The following is a 23,583-nucleotide window of genomic DNA, read 5'->3' as shown; positions in this document are numbered from 1 at the left end:
AAAACGGCCACTGTTGTAAAGAATAGTTGTTGGTAGTTTATTTACAACAAAATGCAACGAAAATACAATATTAAAAATAATAAATAACTTGGAAAAAAACAGAAACTAAGTGATATGAGAAAATGACAGTCAAATTCTCCTGCTGAGCCTTGCACTATTGAACGTGCAGAGCAAATCAAGACTTGGTCCTTCTTTGACGGTGGTGGTGCATTGCCTGATGTTGCCATCAGTGCTCTAAATAAAAGAAATTAATTACTGGACATAACAGAATCATGTGGAATTATCACAGAAATGTAATAAACCAATAAAACCTTCTTTAGTGACACAAAAACTACAGGAGATCATAATTCCATGACCATGCTGTTCATTTAAAGCAAAACATTGTTAGACTTATTTAGCAGTTTTAACTTACACATAGAAAACAGTCCAAACAATGACAACAGAAAATCTATTGACAAGATTTTGAATTCTCTCTTACTGCACTCACTAATTCATAAAAAGCATATACATTTGGCTTATTTCAAAGGATAACACATTGTTTTGAAGTTATAGTGCAGCAAGCTTCAAAGCAGTTTTAGCAAAGTATAGCGGTCTTGTTACAAACTGAAATTCAAGGAACAAATATTTCAGTTTCAAAGTCTCTACAGCAGCAATTAATGCAAATTGGCTACTAGATGTCACAAAATCACCTTCCAGAATAATCAGAAAAGCCAAAGAACAAGGTCAAATAGTTTCTTTCCATAATATTTATCCAGTCCTTTACAAAATTAACCATTACATTCATAAGAAATCCCATTAAGTACATGTTTCAGGAACAACTTCTGTGGGTCCCCCCCTTTTTGATTTTTTAGGAGATCGACCCTTCTTAAGCTGCACTGAATTGCCAGTTGTTTTCTAATGATTGTTCTATCCAAAATACACAAAAGTACAAGCAAAGCCTGGAGGTTTTCATAGAAACCTGAACAAACTCATCACAGTTTTTGCTCTGAACTGTATTCCCCTTGATAAAAAATTCCTTGCCAAGTCCTAGCAGAGCTGCATCACGAGATTCTTGTCACTGTGGCGGAGAGGAGGAACACAGGCTGTGTTCACCATGCTCTGAGCCTGTACCCAGTAAGTAATCACAGCGTTTATTTTGCAAACTAAGTGAGGAACACCTGCAAAACTCTCTATTTTAATACTAATAAACGTGTCTGAAAACACAACAGAAAGGGAAAAATCAGCCCTGAAAACCTGTAACTCTTTCTCCTCGAGGTGTTACACTGAAATACTCAGACCTTCCTTCTCATTTCATTTAATTTCCTGAATGCCTGCTGGGAATATTCTAGAAAAAGTTATCTTACCTTAAATAGCAGCAAACCAAACAGAAAAATGCATTTAAAGATCATATCATTGACCCGATGGGTGATGACTGCTGGGGAAAGCAAGGCAAAACTCAGCACTGGGCACTTCCACAATCAGTGAAAATCTGGGTATTCTTATCCAAAGCAGGGACACATTACAGATCTTTTAATTGGCCTTGACTGGGCAGCAGCACGAGCAGAGTGGCTGTTCCTGACCCTGCCAGTGGGACACTAAAGCTGGGCACAGCAGGGAGTGTCCTGTCACTGACACTCCAGAATCTGTGTCTCTCTCTTACATCTCTGCCAGGCAGATATTCAAATCTGTCCTGTTCAGTGATTTTCACAAATTACTTGTCCCCAAACCTTCCTAATATCATGATCAATGTATTGGAAATCAATCAGTTAAACACGAGTAAAGATGGAACTGTTGTGGTCCAATAATCTGTGTCAAACCCAGATTCCAAAATAGAATAGAAACAGTCATGTGTGAGCACCAGGACACTGAATAGAGCTGAGCAAATTTGTCTTGGACAAATTAAAAATCTTTTGAAACAGACTTTCAGGTGGAGCAGACCTGAACTATTCCTGTATGGGCCAAAGTCAGGCAATGAGAAAAGAACCAATCAATGATTTACGTTTTTAAAGGTTTCCCTTTGCTGCCAATGTTACAATCTTGATACTAAATGAATAATAACAATAAAAAACTACACATGATCCTATGATCCATAATGTGCACCCTTGTTAAGCTGAAATCATAAACCAATGTAGGAAAGTTTTGTTTCCTACAAAACTTTTTGTTTGCAGTGTTACAGCAGCTTCTTTTTAAACAAAACAGCATCACCCATCAGGTCACCAATGAGTCAGAAGTGCCAGCTCTGGAAAGAAAAGCAAAGGCTGTCATGGACAGGACATGGGAGAATGCAGGAAGTCACACCACAGCAGACCTGCAGAGAGCTCCTAGATTTTGCTGGCTGCAGGATTTTCACTATCAGACAAATGAACACTTGTTTCAGTGCAGGTTGGCAGTGGAATTACTTCTACTCCTAAAACCTCCCCCTAAATGTCACTCATTCCACAAAACTTGTGCTGCAGCTGCAGGCAGCGAGGAGCTCAGTGCATTTCAGCCGCTGTGCCCCAGGTTTGGGCACCCCCAAAGTGAGTGTTCAATATTCAGGGGCAGCTCAGCTCTGGAGTAGTCTCTTTTTTCCTCCATCCATGAACCATCAGTGGTGGCACAAAGTATCACCCCTGGGATGATGATTCAGGTAGGAGCTGTCATTCCCTGGGACTGAACAGTGGCTCTGAACTGATGTCACCTAGAGAAGGAACTGCAGCAGCCATGGAACAGCAGCTTCTGTGGGCAGAGCAAAGTGCCCCACACAGGCAGCGAGGAAAGGGTCTCACCCAGTTCATGCTTTGAAGAGAAAGGAAGGAAGAGACCTCTCCTGCCATTTGTTTTTCTCCTTTATCCACCATCTGCACTTCCCTCTGGGAAACATCCTTATCAACAATTGAATTCCTGAGATTGAAGAGTGATTTCACACACAGACCAGGAAGACCACTTGTGGTTCCTCAACATCACCCACGACTGGTTTGCTTTTTGAAGTGACTGATTTTGTCCCCCTTCCCCAAACGAGGCAATGCCTGGGCCCAGCTCTGCCAGATTGTTCTGTTCAGCAGAGATGTGAGGCAGGATAGAAAAAGGAGTCTCCTGTTTTCTTCCCTTTGCATTCAAGGTCTCCCAGCCTGACTACAGCTCTTTTTCCAGCGAGGAAAAGACAGAATTCATTGCTTTTGTTTCTCAACTGGCACAATTCAGCTGCTTTTTCCAATGTCACAGAACACCACTGATGAACACCAACACTCTGAGCTCACAAAAGGACAGGGGAGAGCTAGTAAAATACATTATCTACAAGAAATAGGTGGTTCCTGTTACAAATTCTGTGCAAGGTAGAAATAGTTCAATGGCCTCAAAGTCAGTATAATTAATTACAACTGGGGCTTTGATACAGTGATATTTTAGCTTTGAAAAGATTTGTGTTTTGTGTTTTAGGCCCCAAATCCTGAGTCATATTAAGCAAAATGTGGATCTGTTGGTGTTCAAGTACAATGAGTTACAGGTCAAAGGTTTATGAACACACAGGAGAAGCCTGAGAGTGGGAAAGATTTTGAAATTAGTTATGAAAGAAGAAAATGGGAGAGTTTTTTTTCTATTAACCCTGCATTCTAGTTGGCACTACTTTGCCTCAGAAGTCCTTGGCAGATTTACTTAATATCTACTCCTAATTATAAATGCTGTGACCTAGATGAGGGTTTGCAGGCAGAATACTGCTACAGAAAGATTGGTTTTTGTTTATAGCATCCCCTCAGACTGTTCCATTGGTGTCAGTAAGATGCACCATATGGCTTGAAACACTACTTTAGGAATATATAAACTACTTTCTCTTGCATGCACTTGTCAGAAGGTTTTAAGGATCAAGTCTGAGGAAAGGAGTCATCTCTCCACACCGGAAAGATTATCTGAAACAAACAAAAAAACCAACCCACAAACCACCACGACCTTTGTAGCAACTGAGTTATGTCATTCTTGCTGTGGCAGACATGGCTTATCAGGAGGAAACATGCAGGGTTAATTTAAAAGGTTTTTTTCGATGGATCTGGAAGAGTGAGTGTTTCTGGAGCAGACTTTTTCCGAGGCCGATCTTTGGGAACTGTTAGGAAATCAGGAGCATCTGTGGAGAGAGGAGTTGATGGGGCACTAGATGGAGCACTGCGGGTGGAGGAAGGCATGGAAGTGTTAGAGATAGATATTGCCGGTGGGAAAACCCCAATCTTCTTGTTGGTAGCTTCCTGAGTGGCTCGTTCAAACTCTCGGACTTCATCCATTGTCATGTCTTCAACGAGAAGGAATGAAAGACAAAGGCATGTTAGAATAATTTCAAATAACCATTTCATTAACTCAGTTAAACTACTTCCATCCAAATCCTAAAGCAGGGAATGATTGCTTATCATGCATCTCATTAAGTGATTCTCCGCATGAATGCCTCCCCATTCTAAGGCGCTGACTGGAGCACCATGAGCGCAATGTAAAGGAAACAAAGTTTTAAGTACATTAATCACCTACTAATGGTGCCTCTACCTGCGTCTGAGCTGAATAAAGATTGCTGCCTCTGGAATTGCTGGGAAAATCCAGCTATTCCACAGGCAACTAAAGAGTACATTTGGATACAGTCAGCAGGTAGCATTTTTCAGAACTTCAAACAAAATACAACTGAAAGGGGTTTTAAATTTTTCATTTAGATTATAAACCCAAGTGGGCAAAGGGTTGTCATGGTTTGTTCATCTGCTGGAATTACCAAGGGAAAAATTCTCACTCCTTCCATTGATTTGAGCTGCAGCTTCATGCAAGGACCGAGCCTGTTTTATTTTCCGCTACTAAAGCCTAAAGAATTCGCTCTCCCTTGACAAAGCCACACCATTCAAAGCCGTGCTTCCAACTTTCCATCCGGAAACTGCACTTACACCCCGCTGGGCAAGTGACAAACGCACAGCTCAATTCCCTGCAGAACGCCGGCAAATGAGATTAGGGATTAAAGCCGCTCGGGGCTGGAGCGGGCGGGCAGGACAGCCGGAGCTGTCCCGGTGCTGCCGGGCCCGCGAGGGGGCAGCGCCATCCCGGCGTGCGGCTCCGCGGGGCCGGGCCGGGCAAAACCTCCGCCACAGCCCCGCCAGCGACATCTGCCACCAACCGGGAACTTGAGCAGAAAATCAGCACGGCTCTTCTGGAACCTGCTGCTCCATGGCTGCAGTGCCTGCTAGACGCCCACCGAGACAACTGAAGGCTATGTTAAGATTTTTGCTGAATGTCAAGTTAAATTCATAAATTTGAAGTATTTCATTAGAGCGTTTATAGATTCTTTGAGCCACGAAAGCTCAAAAATGTAGAAATAAAACCAGTACTCTTTTAATCAATTAAGAAGTCTCACATATTCGAGTGTCTGAAGCACAGGACTGACAGTGGGGATTACCAAATCTGTGACAAAATCCTGGCCTTCCAGGGCGCTGATGCTTTTCCCCCTACCCAACCGCAGACATGTGCAGCCTTGGTCGAGGCAGCTTTCTGTGTGTTCCAGCATCAGGTTCAATAACCCAAAGCGAGCGCGGTGCGGCTGCCTTGGCTCCCCCCTGCAGCACCTCTCCAGCCCACACTGGCACTCATTAGGAGTGAGAACGACGCCTGTTGCAGATCTGACAAAAGTGCTGGCAATAAACAGATGGTCCCAGGGGAACTGTACCTACTCATGCTGGAGAGAGGTTTGAACCTGTTTTGCTGGTTTACATTTCGTTTCACACCCTGTAACAGTGGGCGAGCATTTCTGCACTCAAAGTGTCCCAAATTCCACTGAAATCCCAGGAATTTTGATTGAGGAATTCTGTACGATGTGAACCAAAAGCTGTCTTGGACAAATGAAGGGGACAGGAAGGTTTTTCAGTGCACTGTCCTTTGAAGTGAAGTCTTGCTGAGTGGAGCATCTAAGACTCTTGATTTTCAATTCAGACATTAAACACTTCAATTGATTTTTACTTTTTAGCTTATATTTGTTTTAATTTCCTTCTGCTGATATACACTCAAGTAAAACAGTCCTTACACGGAGCTAGGAAGAATCAGGTTCACTTTTTTTTTTCATTAATAACAACTTTTGTTCTGACCTCAACGAAAATTTTTCCATATGGAAACTACAGGTGGCAGACTTCATTCATAACCAAATCCTGAAGTGCAGAGCCAAAATCTGAACTAATTCTCTACTAAGAAGTAACCTTGGTGTCAGTGAAGCTGCTGTGTCAGAAGCACAAGATTACCTTCCCGGGGACCACGCAGACAACATCTCCTCAGGCTGGGGCCAGAGCCAAGGAAAGACTTGCAGCCCTTCAAGCCTTGCCCCACACTGATTTCATGACTAAACCCAGCACTGAGTTCCACAGCACCATTAGCAGAAATAAAGGGATAATGACATTTCAGGAGCAAAGGCCGCTGCATCTTCTCTATTTGCAGAGTATTAATCTCTAATTTTAGGTCTCTACTTGTGGGGCCCAAATTAGGTAATTTAATACTTTATGAAATCTCCAGACTTTGAACCAGAACTTACACAGCAACCCGTCCTTTTCCACAAACCACTGTTACACACTTCTGAAAATACTTCCCACATTGTTGGTAGCTAATCAATGATGGTGACATTAAAGTTACCTTGAAAAGAGTGAATAACTCATTAGATTTTTTTTTTCCTGGCGAAACAAAGAATTTTATGAGTTCCATAGAAGTTTTCCACTCCCCATGTTCTTGGCTTTTTGACTAGACCACTGTGAACTCCTGCATTTTTAAACTATTTTTTATTTTACTAAAGTAAAAATTCTTTTTAACTTCCTCTTTATGTATCCAACTGAATTTAAGCATTGTGTTTTCCTGGAAGCCAGGGAGCTGTATATGATCCCAACCCCACCCTCCCTCACATAAGTGGCAGAGTTACTGTGCAAACCAAAGGCAGGATTGCACTTCATGGAGAAAGATTCTGTTCTTATTAAAGCAAAACCGCCCCAAATTCCACTGACTGATCAGCAATTGGTTGCTCTTTTTTGGTCTGTACAGATGTATTGGCTGAGGATGGGCAATATGTTTTAAAAATGGACATACTCTTGCTTTGGCATGGCTCTCTATTTCATCCACAGAAGATGAATGTTGGTTGCAAACTTTAATGTTGGTTTTTTCATGCATATTTTTCTCGTATTCTCGAACATCATCCATAGTCATATCTGTAAAAAGTTCAAAATTGTTGGCATTTTCCATTGATCCAGTGCAAACTTAATTTTTTTTTCCTAAGAAGGTTCTAGGAACACAAAGTCTTTCAGCAGAAGCCAACAAAGGATCTTTTAAAAAGCAAGGAGCAACTAGCTTTATGCAAATTGCCTCATAAAGGTAGTTGTGTCAGCCAAGGAAGGTGCGAGGTTAAGTCAAAGGGAGTCAGAGAACAGGAAGGAGTGGAAATTGTTTAGGAGAATCTGTGTAATGTAAGGTAGGCAGGAAGTACTGAAGTGCAGGCCTTGGCAAAGGCCAAGATCTTCTAAAGAGATTTTAGAAGATCCTTTGGAATAAAGGATAGATACAGAAATATTATAAATATGGACTTACCTTTCCAGTATTTGCAAAAAGAGATTTTGTTAACTTTGCATTGTACATCTCATAACCAGCAAAACTGTTAGTGTTAGAGCCCACACCAGTTTAGATTCCAGAAACTCACACTTAAACTGGTAAGTGAATTAATATTGAGTATGTTAATGGTTGTGTAGCCTCAAGCAATTGAATGAATAATGAAAATTAGAAATATCCCACAAATGAGGCTGATCCAGCAGCTGGATCACTGAGCACTGCCCAGCCTGGCTGGGTGTCACCCAGCACAGCCTGTCAGGTGCTGTGGAACACCAGGCAATGGGTAACACCTTCAACAGGATCTGTCATCAACCACAACTCCAGCAAAACCACAAATAATCAAAAATTGACCTGCGACTCTTCTGAGTATTCCCATGCTTTCCATGAATGCACTGGGGAGTGAGGAGTGAAAACAGGAGCAGTGTCTGTTCTTTACGATGCTTTGGTAACTTCAGAGCCTCGTAAAAACAGCCATCAACTTTTGACTCAAAACACTTAAAGAGCATTTTATTAGCACAGTCTGCTTGCAAATGGGTGTCCCTTTGGTCATGCACTGTGATCTGCCCTTGAGGCTCCCATATTCCTCAAGTTTATGATGTGCCACTGGGATTTGGGAATTCTTGTATCACAGCACACCTTGTTCTGTGCATGAGGCTCCTGCTACATTTTGTAAGGCAGCTTTTAAGGCAAGATACAATTTCAGCTGTTGTAGTGGCAGCATGATGTCATAATTCATCAGTAAAAACAAATGCAGTCTAAAATTTTGATCAAGGAATTTGAAAAGGAAACATGGAATACCCCTAACTCAAACTCTTTCAGTCTTTTACTGTTGTCTGGAATGAGAAACAGGCTCAGAAGATGTGTCAGTAACATGCTGGGATGCACTTTGCCAAGCAGAGAACATGCTCTTTATTAGTAAGTAACACTGAGAAAATAGAATTTCTTAATAATAAAGCTAGAGTTTAGTAAATTAAATAACAAAACACATTCATACTTACAGGGTCAGTAACAGCAACCAGTCATTAACATAATACATTGCTTATTACACTGATTATTTGATTCAGTTTAGCTGACTACCATCATCTCCAGGTCTTTCTCAAACTTTCATTTTGAAAGGTGTTAATAGACACTTTAAAATTATGTTTTTGATACTAGATTATTTTATAAATTTTACTAGGTCCAGATTTTTTAGGTTTTGTACTTAGGCTGATAATTAAGCTCTTAAAAATACACTATATTAGTCAGTAAAAAGGCTCACTCTGGCAAGGAAAAATCCACAAGATAATTGTGTATCACAATATTTCATTTGTGGAAAGAGTATTTTTGGCAGGGAGATTTTAGACTTAGGAGGGGAAAATCTATAATGAAATGTTTTTGAGCTAATCCTATTTGGTACGTTTAGCTTTGTGGCTATTCATTTGTCATCATTATCAGTAACTCTGCCAAAGTGCAGCTGACACTTTGCTCCTCAGTAGCATTGTCCATCTCTCACTGTATAGATATTTTTGAGTAGACTGGGAGCAAATTGATGGGCTCAATTTTTACATGAAGTCAGGCAGTTTTATTTAAAGTTACCAGTTTCCCTGACTTGGTACAGAAAAAAATAATGTATTGCTCTATTTCAGGTAAAAAAAAGAGACAAATCTAAAATTAAAAAAATTAGCTCTGAAGAACTCTCTCACTGGATATAAAATTCTCTTACTAGTTTACAGCTATCCCAATAGAAAAATATATTTTTAGCAGTTTCAGTATTTTTATGACCATTACAGCACAAGGTTTTCATGAAGTATTAAATTTATAAGAACACTGTGATTTCAAAACCAATTTTTTTTTCTATTTCCAAACAATGAGCCCACTGAGTTCATGTCTAAATTCATGGCAGGGCTGTGACACCTCCAAGATGTGTTTCCAGCAGTGAGTGTTCCTGAGCAATGCACAAAGGTTCTGAGCTCTGACGAGAGAGGTGCCCATGAAATGCCCAAATTGGTGTTTCCTGAGGCTTGAGGAGGGGCTAAATAAACATTCTAAATATATTGCCAAATTCTTATGGTATTTGCATGGCCTGTCTCAGAACCTGGTTGAAGAGTAGCTGTGATGATGGATATGTCTTACAGAAAATGCATGTAAAAGGTACAAACCCAGTGAGCTCACTTTAGACAATGTGATTACTGGTTTGATATTCAGACTGCTTTGTCCTACTGGAAGTGCCCATATTCCCACAGCTGCTTCATGGATTCCCAACACTTTTTGCATGCAGCTGCTGCTGAATCAGACCCTGTAGGATTTATGCTTATGTACATATTTTTTCAGAAAAGCTCCATCTTTTCTTTGTTGCAATCCATATCAATAGCTTAAAACTTTCCTAAAAAGCTGGAAATGTGTTGGGTCAGAGGCCTGAGGAGTCTGCAGTATGGAAATGGCTGCAAGTTAAGGCAGCCCTAAGAAGAAGCTTTATTCAAACCTGCACGAGGTTCTCCATATAGACAAGCCTGCAGTGCAGGTGAGGGCACTGGTGCAGGTCCACTGACATGCTGGGATGGAAAGGCATCCCTGGATGCTGCCTGCTGCCTAAATCCAGCATCCCTGGAAGTGTCCAAGGCCAGGCTGGATGGGGCTTGGAGCAGCTTGGTTTAGTGGAAGGTGTCACTGCCCATGGAAGGGGGTGGAAGGAGATGACCTTTAACATGGTTCCACCTCCTCCATGAACAATTCACATTAGGACCTGATGATCCATGAAAGCAAAATAAAACCTGCTGTTAATTGTCCCAGGCTTGTCTCAGCCCCCTGAAAGGGGCTGGCTCTGGAGGACACTCACCATACCACTCATCCACCCAGGCAAACGCCTGCCGGTGACCGATCAGGAGGATGTCTCTGACCACCTGCAAACAAAGAAAGGGTTAAAGGCCTCAGCAGCAACAAAACATCTCATCTCTGTCTTTCAACAGGATTGAAAGTGAGAAACCCTCTGACAGTTCTGTGTCTAAAAAGTCATTCTGGCTCTGAAGGGCTCCTAGTCCAGCTTCCCACTGGAACTGGGTCTGTTGCCAGCACTGAATCATGGCTTTGACTAGCATGGGAATGTGTAGAGATTCCACTAATCTCTGGCCAATTTGACATTCCAGATCTCTTATTTTCCCTTCTCAGTTTTTCAAACATATAGAAGGTCAATACTATGAAGAATTTTATCACCTCGTAGTTATGCTATTCATGAATTGAATTTTTAGTAGACTGATTGGAAAACTTTTCCACTGTCTGTTTCTGAGGAATTCTTCACCTCACTGCTGTGTGTATGGGACCCCTGTACTCAGAAATACTTCAGCTGATGTATTGGTCACAGCACTGAAAATGTTATTGGTAGTTTTTCTCAACCTTAGGCCTGAGCAGCTCCGGGCTTTGTCACATTTGTACCCAGAGTGAAGTCCTGGGCTCTGCTCCAGCTCTTTCAGACCTTGTGAGAGGTCTGAGCAGACTGGGCCAAGCTCCCAGGCTTCTCCACAGCCACAGCCACATTCTTGTGAGTGCTTGAGTTCTGCTTACGTGAAGGATAAGAAACAGCTCCTGTTTCACTGACCTTGTGTACAAATTGCTCTACTCTGGTTTGAAGTCCCCAGACTTCAAATTTCACAGTCACAAGTTTGTAGGAACACATAATTGGCTGATGGGTCTCTCTCCAGCCTTCTTTCAATTGGCCTCTCCCAGTTTTCTGTGACTTGAAGTATTTGGGATCCTGCAAAACAAAGCAAACATACAGAGAAATGCAGGAGGGGAAGTCATGTTTGTCAGTCTGCTAAAGTAAAAGTTTTGATAAGACATAAAACATGCTGAAAAACATGATGAAAAAGTAATAGGAAATTGACTTTTAAAATGCACTAGGATATCCTAAAATCCAAGCCTGGCAGTGAATCAATGGCAGCATATTCTTGGAGATGCATTGACAAGCATATCATCCAGGACATTTTCTGCTGTAAGAAAATCTGTTATTGCAAGTCATTACAGTGCAGCGCACTCCAAGGGTTATTTATGGCCTTGGGAAAAAAAAAAAAAAAGTGCCTTCTTCAGAGCCTGCTTTTCCACTACCCCTTGGTGTGAACTGCTTGTACTTTCCACCTGTGCCTGTCTCCTGAAATGGTGTCCAGTTGGAGCTTTGACGCTCCAACACTGACCCTGACAATGCCATCTTCAGTTTGAAGTGTACTGGTTCATCCTAAGCTAATTGAAATGACAACATAATTTCATAAAACCATTAAGGGCCTTATTTCATATTTTTAAAATTTTTGTTAATCTGTACAAGATACAGTTTTATCTATGAAAGTGTTATTTTCTATATTGGTATAATTCGATTTCCCTTTATGTCAAATCCTACTAATTATATCTTGTACATAGAAATAATTTATGGTTAAGCACTGATTGTCAGAACTTGAAAATTATGTAATTTCAGAAAGTTCATAGTGGAGCTTCTAAAATCTGTCCTGAAGAGTAACCAGCAGTGCTCAGCTGTGTTCTTTCCCCAGTGCCAAGGTCTGGGAAGATCCTTTGTTATAAAAATAGTTAAACGTGCTTAAATTATGCATTAAATGGATGACAATCAGGAGAAAAACCACAAAAACCTGATAACTACTCTGATCTTCATTTTGCTACATTCAGTGTGAGTTTATGTATCACCCAGCATTCATGTTCCCTACTGTTCAGTTATCTCTTGACTTCTGGTTTTATCCTAAACTGAAGCTCTGGCATTAAAGCTTCCCTACAAAGCTCTAATGAGGGGATAGTCTTTCCTCCCTGTGAAAGTCACTGCTTTTATTGCTGACACAGGCTTTGCAAAGGGGAGACTTTGAGCTCACAGCATAATAAGGTTTCAATGTTAAATCACCATAAAAACAGTTCAGCATCATCATTTATCAGAGCAACATCCCCTGTACAGAACAGCTCATGGTCACAGGCTGCTGCCAATCTTCTCACCCAACAAAGCTCAACCACAGATGGATCTACACATTTTCTGTTTGAAAGAGCTGTTTAATAATTGATCATTGCCTGAAGCAATCAATATAATAATAACACCAATAAAAACAAAAAAGGGAAGAAAACATAATATTCAGAAAGACATAACATTCTAGTTGGATGTTCTTTAAAAAAAAATCATTACAGAAAATATTATTTCAAATATGCCTGCAAAATATTCCACTGTGAAATAAGAATCTCTGAAAAGGAAAATAGTTTCCTATAAGTAAAGGTCTGCTATTTCTTACACACATACACAGTGCTGGTGTGATGGAGCCATTGCCTTGATTCAGCATTTCAGATACACACGTCAAGAATTCTGAGTGTTGTAATTTACAATCCTTCAGAGATAACCAGAACTATAATGGAATAACTTCAGTGCAGTCCAAAGGGATTTAATGTAATCAATTTGAGCCAGTATCAAATATCAGTTAATTCTAACTAAAAATGAAATAATGAATAACTGCCCAACTGCCCTGCATCACTGGTTTTATGAGTTGGGTGTGTTTGGTTTGGTGAGTTTAACCCAGCAGACAAAGGGACACACAGTGGGAATCACTCTGAACTTGGTGGCCCTCAAGTCACCCACCAGCTGCAATGCAACTGATCCATGACATCACTCCCAGGTGCAATTTCCCCTAACAGCACCCTGAGATGGCACCTCTGCATCCCTTAATCCTTCTGTTTTTCTTGAAGGACATGAGGATTAGTCACAAATTGGCTGGAGAACTCCATGGGAAGAGCCAGTTCAGCAACTCACATCAAACAGCTCTTAGGGAAATTCCTGCCTCTCCAGACACATTAACATATTGATACTATAAAACTGCAGACTGAAGAATGGAAGCCAGACTTCAGAGGAACAAATTTCCAGCCTGCTATAGAAAGATCAAGGTGCTAAAGACTTTCCTGAGACTCAAAGGCTGCACAAGAGCCAAGCAGGGGGATGCAAGGCACATTGTGACATTGGGCAAAGTCAGCTTGAGAATTCCATGTCTGGGCCATCAGCTCAAAGGGCACAAATGTTTGACACAGGTGAGCTCTTGTAAGGAAAACTAATATCCCCGGGCTTTAACCCAACTGATAAGAATTTACATGTTTAACAGCATCTTGACTGTTTTAGAAACACACAAATTCTGTCTCAGCAAGTGCTTGTGCTATGGATGACACAAGGAAGCTTTTAGGGGAAGAATCTCTACATTCACATCTACATTTTTATAGCTTTCCTAGGCCTCTGCTATTGATCACAGCCATGGACAGCAGGCCATGCCAGAGGGACTTTGGTGGAACCAGGACTCCTCATCCTTTGCTCTTCAATGCCCGATCCAAAGCCTACAGAAATTAATGAGAACTTGGACAAGAATAATTTTATGTGCCTTACTCGTGGGTTCAAATTGCTAAATTAAGACTCACAACCTGGAATTGTTTCTGCAATTAGGCACATAAGGTCCTTCTATAACAAAAAAATGAAGCAGGGCTGATCATTTTCTATTAAAAACAAACAGAAATTATGTTGGTACCCAGCACTGCTTCTCTCAGCATTACTTGTGGCACACATACTTGAAGCTTTTCTTCCTCTAACTAGAAGCTGTGCAAGCTGAACTTTGCTCTGACCCCACTTTTATGTTATAATTAGATAATTAATTTTGAGTGTTCCTTATTTTTGCTTTTAGATACCCATGCCTTTCTTCCTAGAGAAGACATCATCGAAAGAATACTGTGTCTATTCACTGTTTTCTCCTTGATTTATCTACTGGCAAAATCCTCAATCTGTTTTAAATGTAATGGCATAGCTAAAATCTTTTTGTTTAAATAACCTTCTTGTCCTTTTATCAGACACAATTTATTAGGAAAGCCCATCTGGCAAATCCTTTTGCTAGAGGAGCAAAACCTACTCTGTATTTGCAATACATTATTGCCAGGTGCAGAGTGATTTAAAAATAGCACTGCTGCCAACAGAGCAGAAACATCATAACCCGTGAGCTGGGCTTAGTTGAGAATGAAATGTAAAATTACAATGAAATAAAAGCCTCTGTGTGTGGGATATGGATTCAAACATAGCACTCTCCCAGATTTTATTACTTAGACCGTGAGTCAATCTGTTTATTGATGGAGTCTATTATTTATCATTTAGCATTTATTTACTTAACTTTCCTCACAGACGTCAGGGGCATCAGACATGGAGTGGTAACGCCCTTTCCAGGAAGCAAACACAGCGCTGGGTTGTTGCACTGCCTTTTCACAGTTAATTCTGACCTGTTACTTTGTACTTGGAGTTAAATAATGAAATGCATTTCTTGTTTACAGAAAACCTCCAAATCTGCCTGGCACACTTGCCCTCAGCTCTGCCATGGTACCAGGCCTGCTTGGAAGCTGCCACTCCAGCCTGGAGCTGGCAGCGCGTCCCTGTGTGTGCTGGCAGCCTGCATGGGACACCCTTGTCACCCTCCTGTGTCCCCTGGCTGCTTGTGTGGCCCTTCCAGCACGGGCCAGGGTCCCCAGGCTGAGCCTCCTGCCACAGGTGAAAGTGCACCCTGCTTGTGCCACGCATCCTGTTCTCTCCGTGAAGTACCCAGACGTCCCTGAAACAGATCATTCCTTCTCTTTAATGCCTGGATTAATTTTTTCAGACTCCTATGGCAATATCATGGTGCTTTTGAAGTGCAATCATTTTTTACCTCTTTATGCTGAAGACTATTTTGTTTCATCTTGAATTTCAGAACCAATCATGGGTTTAATACATGTCATCTGGCATTTTAGCATCAGCTGTAGTTGCTAGGTTTTAGATTTCAGCTTTTATACCAGGGCTCAGAAAAGATATATTGATGCAGAGATGCTACCACAGACACTTATGTGGAGTAATTTTTTAAGGACTTTAAAAAAATTTCCATTAAATGGTGTTTTCTGGAAGATCCAGCTAAATACTTAAGAACTGTAAATACTGGGACAGTTCTGAGGTGTTAAAATATGATAACCCAGCCAGCCTTTATGTGAACTCACAGACTAAGTGAGTAAGGAATAGGAAATGTTCTTACTTTTTCATGTACTTCACTGAACTCCTGTGCTGTCACGGTGCCCACACTTACCGGGGGGCTGAGGCAGCTGGATTATTTCAGCTACCATCATTCAGTGATGTGACAGAGGTTTTGTCACTCTGAAAGCACTTGGGCAGGCCCAAGGTGGACCTATCACAGAGCAGCTGTGCTAAAGGAGAAAGGCCAGCAATGGAAGAAGAAAACTGCAGCAGCTGCATGGAATCTGTTTAGAAGCAGCCTGAAAAGTTTATTCCATTTGTCCAGCTCTGCGTTGCTTTGTTATAAACAGGAAATGAAACACTGTTAATTCTGAGAACTTGAATATGTTTGCACTGGACATTTTGCTCAGTAGCTCACAGCTACGGTAAATGTTTCATTTCATGAATGATTCACTGGAGGCCCTCACTCCTCAGCATAGCTCAGCTTTGTTCTTTTCTATATTTCAGACAAATATATCTGTCTATATAGCTGGTGATACATATTCATGGGTGCTAAAGTCACAAGGAAATGACTTCACAAAATGTACAACTACTCTTACCTGGCTGGTACATTCTCTGTACAGAAATACAAAATTCTGCTCTCGATGCAGTATGTACATCCAGATTTGGAAACACATGGCTCCTTGCAGACAAACAGGCAACCTTGTTAGCTGGGATCTAGAATCAACCTTTCTCCATTTAGAACCTCACATTTAAACTTCTTAAAACTTGAAGGAATAGACCCACACTTGTACAAAAGTCCTGTATTTAAGATGTGGCTACTTCACAATGGAGTTGGTCATGAAGTTGAAGGGAGGTCACCTGCTTTAGGACACCTGAATTGCTGCAGTTTCACCTCCTCCAGCCTTCCAGAAAGGCAGAAATCAGCTCAGCCCCACGACAGAGCAGGACTCTCTAAGTGTCTGTAATAGCTCACAAAACTGCCTTCTGATTCACTGTAGACCTGATGATTTCAGCCCTCCTGTGCACACTGCCAGGTAAGTCCTGCATCCTTAAGGGCATTCAAATCTCTTGGATGATTCTGTTCAAGAGATCCCTCAGTGGTACTGGGAGGGGCTCCCTTGAAGTGTCCTGCAATGAAGCAACAGCTCTCCTCAAGCCTCCAGCTAACTGGATTCTTCACTTTTCAATTTTAGTTAATATTTAGAAAGACAGAAAAGCAAATATGCACAAAGTTGAATTCAATCATTTTCCCTTTAGCCAGGACATTTTTGTGGAACACTTCCTCTCTCAGCACCAGTAAGAATGAGCTGTTCAACTCAAATGTAATATTATACATACAAGGATTATTTATTTTGTCTTTTTATGTGTGAATCACTATTATGGAAATGAAAATGGAATCTGTTTTTAAGATTCATGTTAGAACAACTGAAAAACTACATTTTAGATCATAGGTGGGAGGACACAGTGGCTTTATTCTTCTACCATCATGCTCCAAAGTCCCAGCACAGAGCAAGCAGAGGAAGTAGTGTATGAAGGCTTTAAAATATTTAAGCCACTTTCTAGGATGCATTATTACAGCTAAATAATGACATTTGCAGTTAAATCTCAAGTGTATTTTTAATTGAAGAGGAATGAGCTTTCGTCAGGATGTAAAGAAAACTAAAGCTCATTTCTAGAAGCTGCCAAACATGCTGACCCTGGTAAAGAACTTGCTTTATTTTAAGCCTGTGAAAGAGCCACTGAAATGAACAGATTATTGACGTGCCTGAAGTTAAAATTGTTCTCATTGGTCTTTCTGGATAGGAGTCAGGACATTTATCCTGTGGGATCTAATTGTTAAATCCTGAGGATTGCACTTCACTTTTAATCCCTAAACTTCATATCAGTTCAGATTACATGATTTAAAAGCAGCCAAATTGTTGTTATTAGTGCAACTAAAATACCTTTCAAAAGCTTACAGAAACTGGATTTATCTGAAGCTGCTATTTGGGAAACACAAACCCTTTATCATTTGCATAGAATCACTGCTCTGATTGAAAACAGATGGAAATTACATTTAGAAACATAAAAAAACACATCTTTTTATAGTGTCTAAATTATGAAGGAGGCCTCATCAGAAATTGGAATTTGGCTTCATGTTCATCATTGGGTAGCATAAAAACCCTACAGTTTGTAAACTTTGGAAGATCCATTATTTTCAATTATTATTAATTCACTATTCACTATTATGGCATGTACAAAGTTAAATACTAAAGGTGTTCTTACTGCTCTGTATGAATTCTGAAACAGAATTTGGTAGTCAACAGAAAAATCATCCATCAGTACAGAAAAAAAAACAACAGATGCCAGGCTATTTTTGTAGTTTAAACCCATATAAAATTCCATTTCGCTTGGAATCAGGTTTTTAGATTTGTCTTTGAAATAGCAACACAAAGATTCTGAAATGCTTTTCTCCTTTAAGATGAGCTTGTTTTTCTGTATTTGGAGATTAATCACAGGGAAATTATGCTTAATAGTTGGTTATTAAAAATGAGCAGGAAAGTTGCAAAACTGGTTGTCACCTTTGTGTTTACAATTTCTGAAGTGCAGAGAATGAGATGAAAAATCTCACAGGATTTCTTTAAAGTACAGTCAAATGCTGACCCGTTCCATTAGCAGCTCATTTCTAAATGGAACCAGAAGCCGTGGAGCTCAGATAAGATGATGGGACCAATAAGCTGTTTCATGAGGTGTTATATAATTTTTGGTACTAAACAGATAGATTTCATTATCTAAGGAAAGTAATAAAATTACTTTTCATTCTACTGTAGGCTCAGTTTTGGTTTATGACCCGTACATAACATTCAAAATAGGATCTATATAAATGGAAGATAACAAGTACTTGACATTTTTAGTCTGAAAATCATGTCTCCTATAGTATAGAAATATATTCCTTGGCAAGTCCTCACTTTCTATCCTAAAAATGATTATGTAGTCTCGTTTTAGATAGTTAAACAGCTGCCATACTCACTGCCAGCTATGAATATAGACTTGGCTCCAGAGGCAAATCATATCTCCAAAATTAAATGCGAGCATAGATCTGATCATTCCTCTCTAGCTGCTTGTTGTGAACCATCATTTATCCATTCTGAGATTAAAACATTGAGACCTCATCTTCATTTGCATGGTGGCTGCTGATTCAAACAGTGAATTGCATTGACCTAGAAGAAGCACGCTCTTCAGAGATGTGCTCCATCAAATATACACGGGAGCAATTTCCGAGGGAATTTTCAGAGTGACTCTGCCTGCTACCATTGATGCTTTTTGGCAGATCTGCTGCAGTCTGCAGTGTGCTTCAGTCCCTCGTGGTCTTGTGACATTGTTCCCTTCAAGCAATTGCGCATCAGCCCCTTGTCACTGCAGCACATCTGTCCTTTGCTGAGCTTGGACACTTTGCAGAGCTCACTGAGGTGGGTGGGATGCAAGTAAGGACAGCAGGGGGGTTTAAAAGTGCTCAGATCTGCAAACCCTTCACTGAGCTTCATAATACAAAGGAAAGGCCTTTTCTAGTTTGGACTAATTCAGCTGAATATCCAAGGTCTGGTACAGGATGTGTTCTGGTAAGGGTAGGAAAGTATTTCAAAGAATCATCTGCAATAGAAAGTGCTGGGCAATCTACACAGAGGCTGCTGGCTGCTTCCCCTCTGACCAAAGGCTCCTGAGATATTCCTGACCAGGATATTTTATACAAAAATAAAACAGTTTTGATTCCTATCCAGGCTCTTCTAAAGCCTCTTACCTTCCCTTCCTCACCAGCTCACAGCCAAGTTGCCTCTTACCTCTGATTCCTTGTAATAGCGCTCGGGAATCTCATCGCTGGCAATATCAATAAAGCAGATTTCTCGCTCCAGATCTTTAGCTTCTTTGTCAAAAATCTGCAAGAGTTAAAGAAATTCAAGGCTGTTACAGAACAACACCCTCACAAAATCCACCTGGAATAACTGTTACAAGCAGTTTCAATGACTTGTGCAACAGAATGTATTTTAGGCTTGTGCCTGAACAGCTTTGTGTAAAATACTCGAGTTTTTGCAGGAACACATTCTCCACCCTACTGCTCACATCGTGTTCAGCACTTCCTGTTCCCACTGCTGTTCTTCCTTAGATTTTTTTGGAATGGAGACTTTGCTTACAAACAGTAAAGTCAACAATTTGGATTGTTTTTACTGTATTTTCAATCTTTGTACTAGAGCCTGTCACTGTGTAAAAACCCCAACTCTCTGGACTCGGGGGGTTTTCCCCCCTCTAAGGACTACAGCAATGTGCAGGTGTTTGCTGGGAACAGTCAGACTGAGGTGTTGTTACACTGAAAATCAAAATTTTGGTTGAACTGCCTCAGTGGAAGCTGCAAGCTTCCCCAGCCCACCCATGCACACACATTTCAATGCTTTAGGACCTCATTTGGAACAGCAAGCCTCTTGTACTATGCAAGGCGAATGATGGAGATATTTTGAAAATCCAGGTCATTTGCAGCTGCAGCACAGTATCCTTCTGTGCTTGTGTCCATAATTTAATTATTTAGGCATCTCAGTGACCCATGTGACTTACACTGTGTCTGCAATACATTTTCCTCACAATTCTGAGATTTGGAAACAGTGCTGAGCTAAAAGGATATAATGAAGTAGTGCCATGAAATTCAGGGAAGTTGTGCATCCACTGTCAGAATCAGTAATAAGCTCACAATGTGCTTTTTCCTTTGGGGCACAATGTTCTATAGCTGATATTTCCAAGAAGCAAAAATATTTTTGTTTTCTTTCTTTTTTTTTTTTAATAAAGGTACTGAATGCTCTCTTGATTTAATTAAATTCTAGAGGAACAGTTAAAAACACAAAATGCCAGCAACTCTTTAGTAACAGAAATACTACTTCATTATTTCTGAAAGCATTGGGGCTGCCCATTTAAGGCATTCAAAAAGAGCAATGGACTCCAGTGAATACAGGAACCAGCTGGTAGGAAGAACATTGCTCAGGAAATCGTTCTTTCAAATACAGGAAAAGCTGAAGTTTGACTCTACAATTTTAACTTATCTTGGTAGTGAATAAAACAGGCAGCACTGAATGCTCACTGAGCTGGATGTAACATGTTCACACATCTGAAACTGCAGAAGAACTGAGAAACTCCAACCTGGTTGTATTTATTTTATTATCCTTCTCTAATTTTTGTTTTGCAAAAAATTATGTTAATTATTTGAACAAAGTGGAACTTTGAAGGGAAGCCCTTCTCCTGTAGGGCTCCTTCTCTGAATTGGGTACATTGATGATGTAAATCACTTCTGTGTTTAGATATATAATACAGGTACCTTTTATAAGCTTCCTCACTTGCTTTTTGCCTAAACAAATTCAGAAATACAGAGCAGATGAAATCAGTCGAACTATTTCCGAAATAAGATGCATTTCACCATAATCTCTCTAAAATAATGGAAATGGCACTTAAATGGACATTACCAGATCAGCTGAGACTTTGAATCTGTCCATGGTTTAGGCACAAGCCCCATAAATTCAAGCACATGCAAATCTCTGCCAATTTGCAATGGCCTAAATGGAGATTATTACCCAGTATCTTATCCAAAGAAATGCGCCCTGCTCTGTCCCAGACTTGATCCACATATTTCACCTCATATGAAAATAGTTCTAAATTCCTTTTCTCTCCTTAAAATGCTATGATACAAGTGGGGATGACAGATGCCTTTGCAAATCTGCCAAAACCAGGAGGAATTTTTCAACCATTTCAACGATGCCTTATTTGCTGCTGAGGCTGTCTCTGACCATTTCCTTTATTCCAGACATTTGCTGAATGACATTCTTACTTCCCTTTGCCAGCAGAATTTGTTGTCAAATCATTTATGCTTCTCCCTTTCTAAGATTGTCCTCACAAGATTTGCAGCTAGAGATTTAATCTTCTCATTCTATCAGCAGTCAAAAATAAGAAGTCATTAGAGAACAAGACTTATTTCTTTCTTAGCTCTTATTCTCTTATTGCCTCTCCTAGCCACAGAATCTTGGATTGCCTGAAACCCTGTAGGGAGGATGGGTTTATTGTGGCTGGGATCAAAGACACTAAAGAAACTTAAACGTTTTAAAGGAAAAGATTAAAGGCCACAAAAAGAAGCATAAGGCTTCCAATCTGTGCAACTGTATTTGCAAATGTGCAGAAACTGAATGGTGAGAACAATCTGTATCCTTAAGAAGATGATGTAGTAGACAGAATATTAAATATTATATTGGAAAGAACTGGACAGGCTTTACATTTGGAAGCCAAGTAATTAATGGAGATTAAAATACACAACCACATGGAAAACAAAGAGCAACATTCAGACTGAAATGGCCTTTTTGCCATGGGTTTTGGTTTTATTTTGGGGGAAGTAATGTGACAGCTTTTTTACAAAAAACATTTATATACTTCCCTTTCCTAAGAGGAATGAAAACTCAGCATGATTTAGACTACATCACCCACAGAATGACAGAAATTGGGAGAAAGGTTTCAACTGGGTCTTCTTCATGACTTTCAATGGTGTCTTCTGGTGAAAATTAAAAAAAAACCCCAAAAAACCAAAACCAAACCAAAACCAAACCAAAACAACCCCACCCCAAAAAACAACAAAAGACCCCCCAACAAGCAAACAAATAAACAAAAAACAAAAAAAAACCAACCAAAAACCCCCAAACCACTGAACTCCCCCCCCAAACCAACCAATCAGAAACCAAAAGTACACAAAACCCGCCCAGGCAGTTGATTCCAGAACCTCAAGAAAGACAACTCACAGGATACTGCAGAAATGTAAGTCCTGGTGAACTTAAATTTAATTCCTTTGTTTTCCTTCTGCCCTACAAGGACATGTCCTAGCACATCCTTTCCTACCAACTTTGCTTCTCCTGGTAGCCACAGTCAGAACAGAAAGTCAGCTTAGGATATGATGGGAAATTTGATATCCTCTTTTCTACAAGCACTTAGGCTAAGGTGTTGGCTTCAATTTAATTCAGATATAGTTAATCTAAAATATAACTTTTGTGGCCAATCTCCACTGCTAACCTGGATTGGATATAAACAGCATAAAGGCAGTTTCTGCTGAAGGCATTGATTCCATCCACACTGGCAAACTCCTCACTCATCTGCACCACCAGGACTCCAAGAGTCACATCTGTGCCTCTGGCTTGGCTTTGTTTCATAATACATGATTCTCTCCTGTGATGTTTGTTTTCCATCTTCAAGAGCAAAGGAATCATCCAAGGGATTACCAGTTGGAAAGGTGTTTGGCTCTGTCATTACTACAAAATGCTTTTTTTCCCAGCCTAAACACAAGGAGTTTGTGGTCAGAAGGCCATAAAGAGACAGCTAATTCATGGCAGGGCTGTAATTGTGGTAAGGACTGCAATAATCATCCTTTTCTTCCATTAGAAAAATGCACAAAATATACTCTCCACCTTGAAATTCTCATCTCTGCAGATTGCCATGGCCAGAACCACTGGCTGCTCCTCAGTGTGCTGCTGCACACCTTGAGCAGGTTGTGTCCCCTGCTCCACTGGAGCTCTCATTTTTCTGAAGGAAAACTCAGACTCAGAACTTAACCATGGAGTTTATTGTGTGTATCTTTTCAGTAAGTTATGCTCCAACCTCAGCTATTTCTAAATTCCCTAATTTCCTTTTGAGATTTATTTGATCAGAGATTACAGGAATTGACTGATTTTGGACCTGTTCATGGGATAAAACTATTTATGTGGACACGCATAATTGGGAGCAATTTTTCTATGGAAAAAGATTGAATCTGTCTTTGAGAAGAGAAAATTTGGCTCCCTGACCTGGCTGGGAATATCCCTGTGTGCCACAGAGTGGGAGAGGCAGTTATGTATTTATCTGCAGTCTTGCTTCCTGCTCCTTTTGATCTCCATGTCATGACTCCCCTATTATTCCATCTCTTATAAAATATCTCGTTAAGATTTGTGCTTTCTGGACAGACAACTGGATTTTTATGTAATTATGTCAAAGCAGCTGTGTTTCCAAGACCGCAATATACTATCTATAATATTTACTGG

At 40.4% G+C, this 23,583-nt stretch overlaps 1 protein-coding gene across 6 annotated transcripts in view; it reads right to left on the bottom strand.

Moving 5' to 3' along the window:
* Positions 1-13: 13 nt before the first annotated feature.
* Positions 14-23,583, bottom strand: part of PITPNC1 (phosphatidylinositol transfer protein cytoplasmic 1) — an 80,045-nt gene continuing 56,475 nt past the window's right edge. For 4 of the 6 annotated variants that reach the window (XM_012578470.5, XM_072936975.1, XM_072936973.1 and 1 more), the window contains 4 exons: positions 19,336-19,431; positions 11,117-11,272; positions 10,361-10,424; positions 14-4,237 (listed from right to left, as the gene is read on the bottom strand). In XM_012578470.5, coding sequence (XP_012433924.3) covers positions 3,978-4,237; positions 10,361-10,424; positions 11,117-11,272; positions 19,336-19,431 — 576 coding nt within the window. In that variant the 3' untranslated portion in view covers positions 14-3,977. Of the gene's footprint in view, positions 4,238-5,196; positions 6,589-7,032; positions 7,152-10,360; positions 10,425-11,116; positions 11,273-19,335; positions 19,432-23,583 lie in introns of those variants that run through there. The other 2 variants (XM_072936974.1, XM_072936972.1) reach the window with 2 other exon arrangements.

The sequence above is a fragment of the Taeniopygia guttata genome, chromosome 18, assembly GCF_048771995.1.
Source record: "Taeniopygia guttata chromosome 18, bTaeGut7.mat, whole genome shotgun sequence".
Classification (NCBI taxonomy): domain Eukaryota; kingdom Metazoa; phylum Chordata; class Aves; order Passeriformes; family Estrildidae; genus Taeniopygia; species Taeniopygia guttata.
This window is presented reverse-complemented; position numbering and strand designations above follow the sequence as displayed.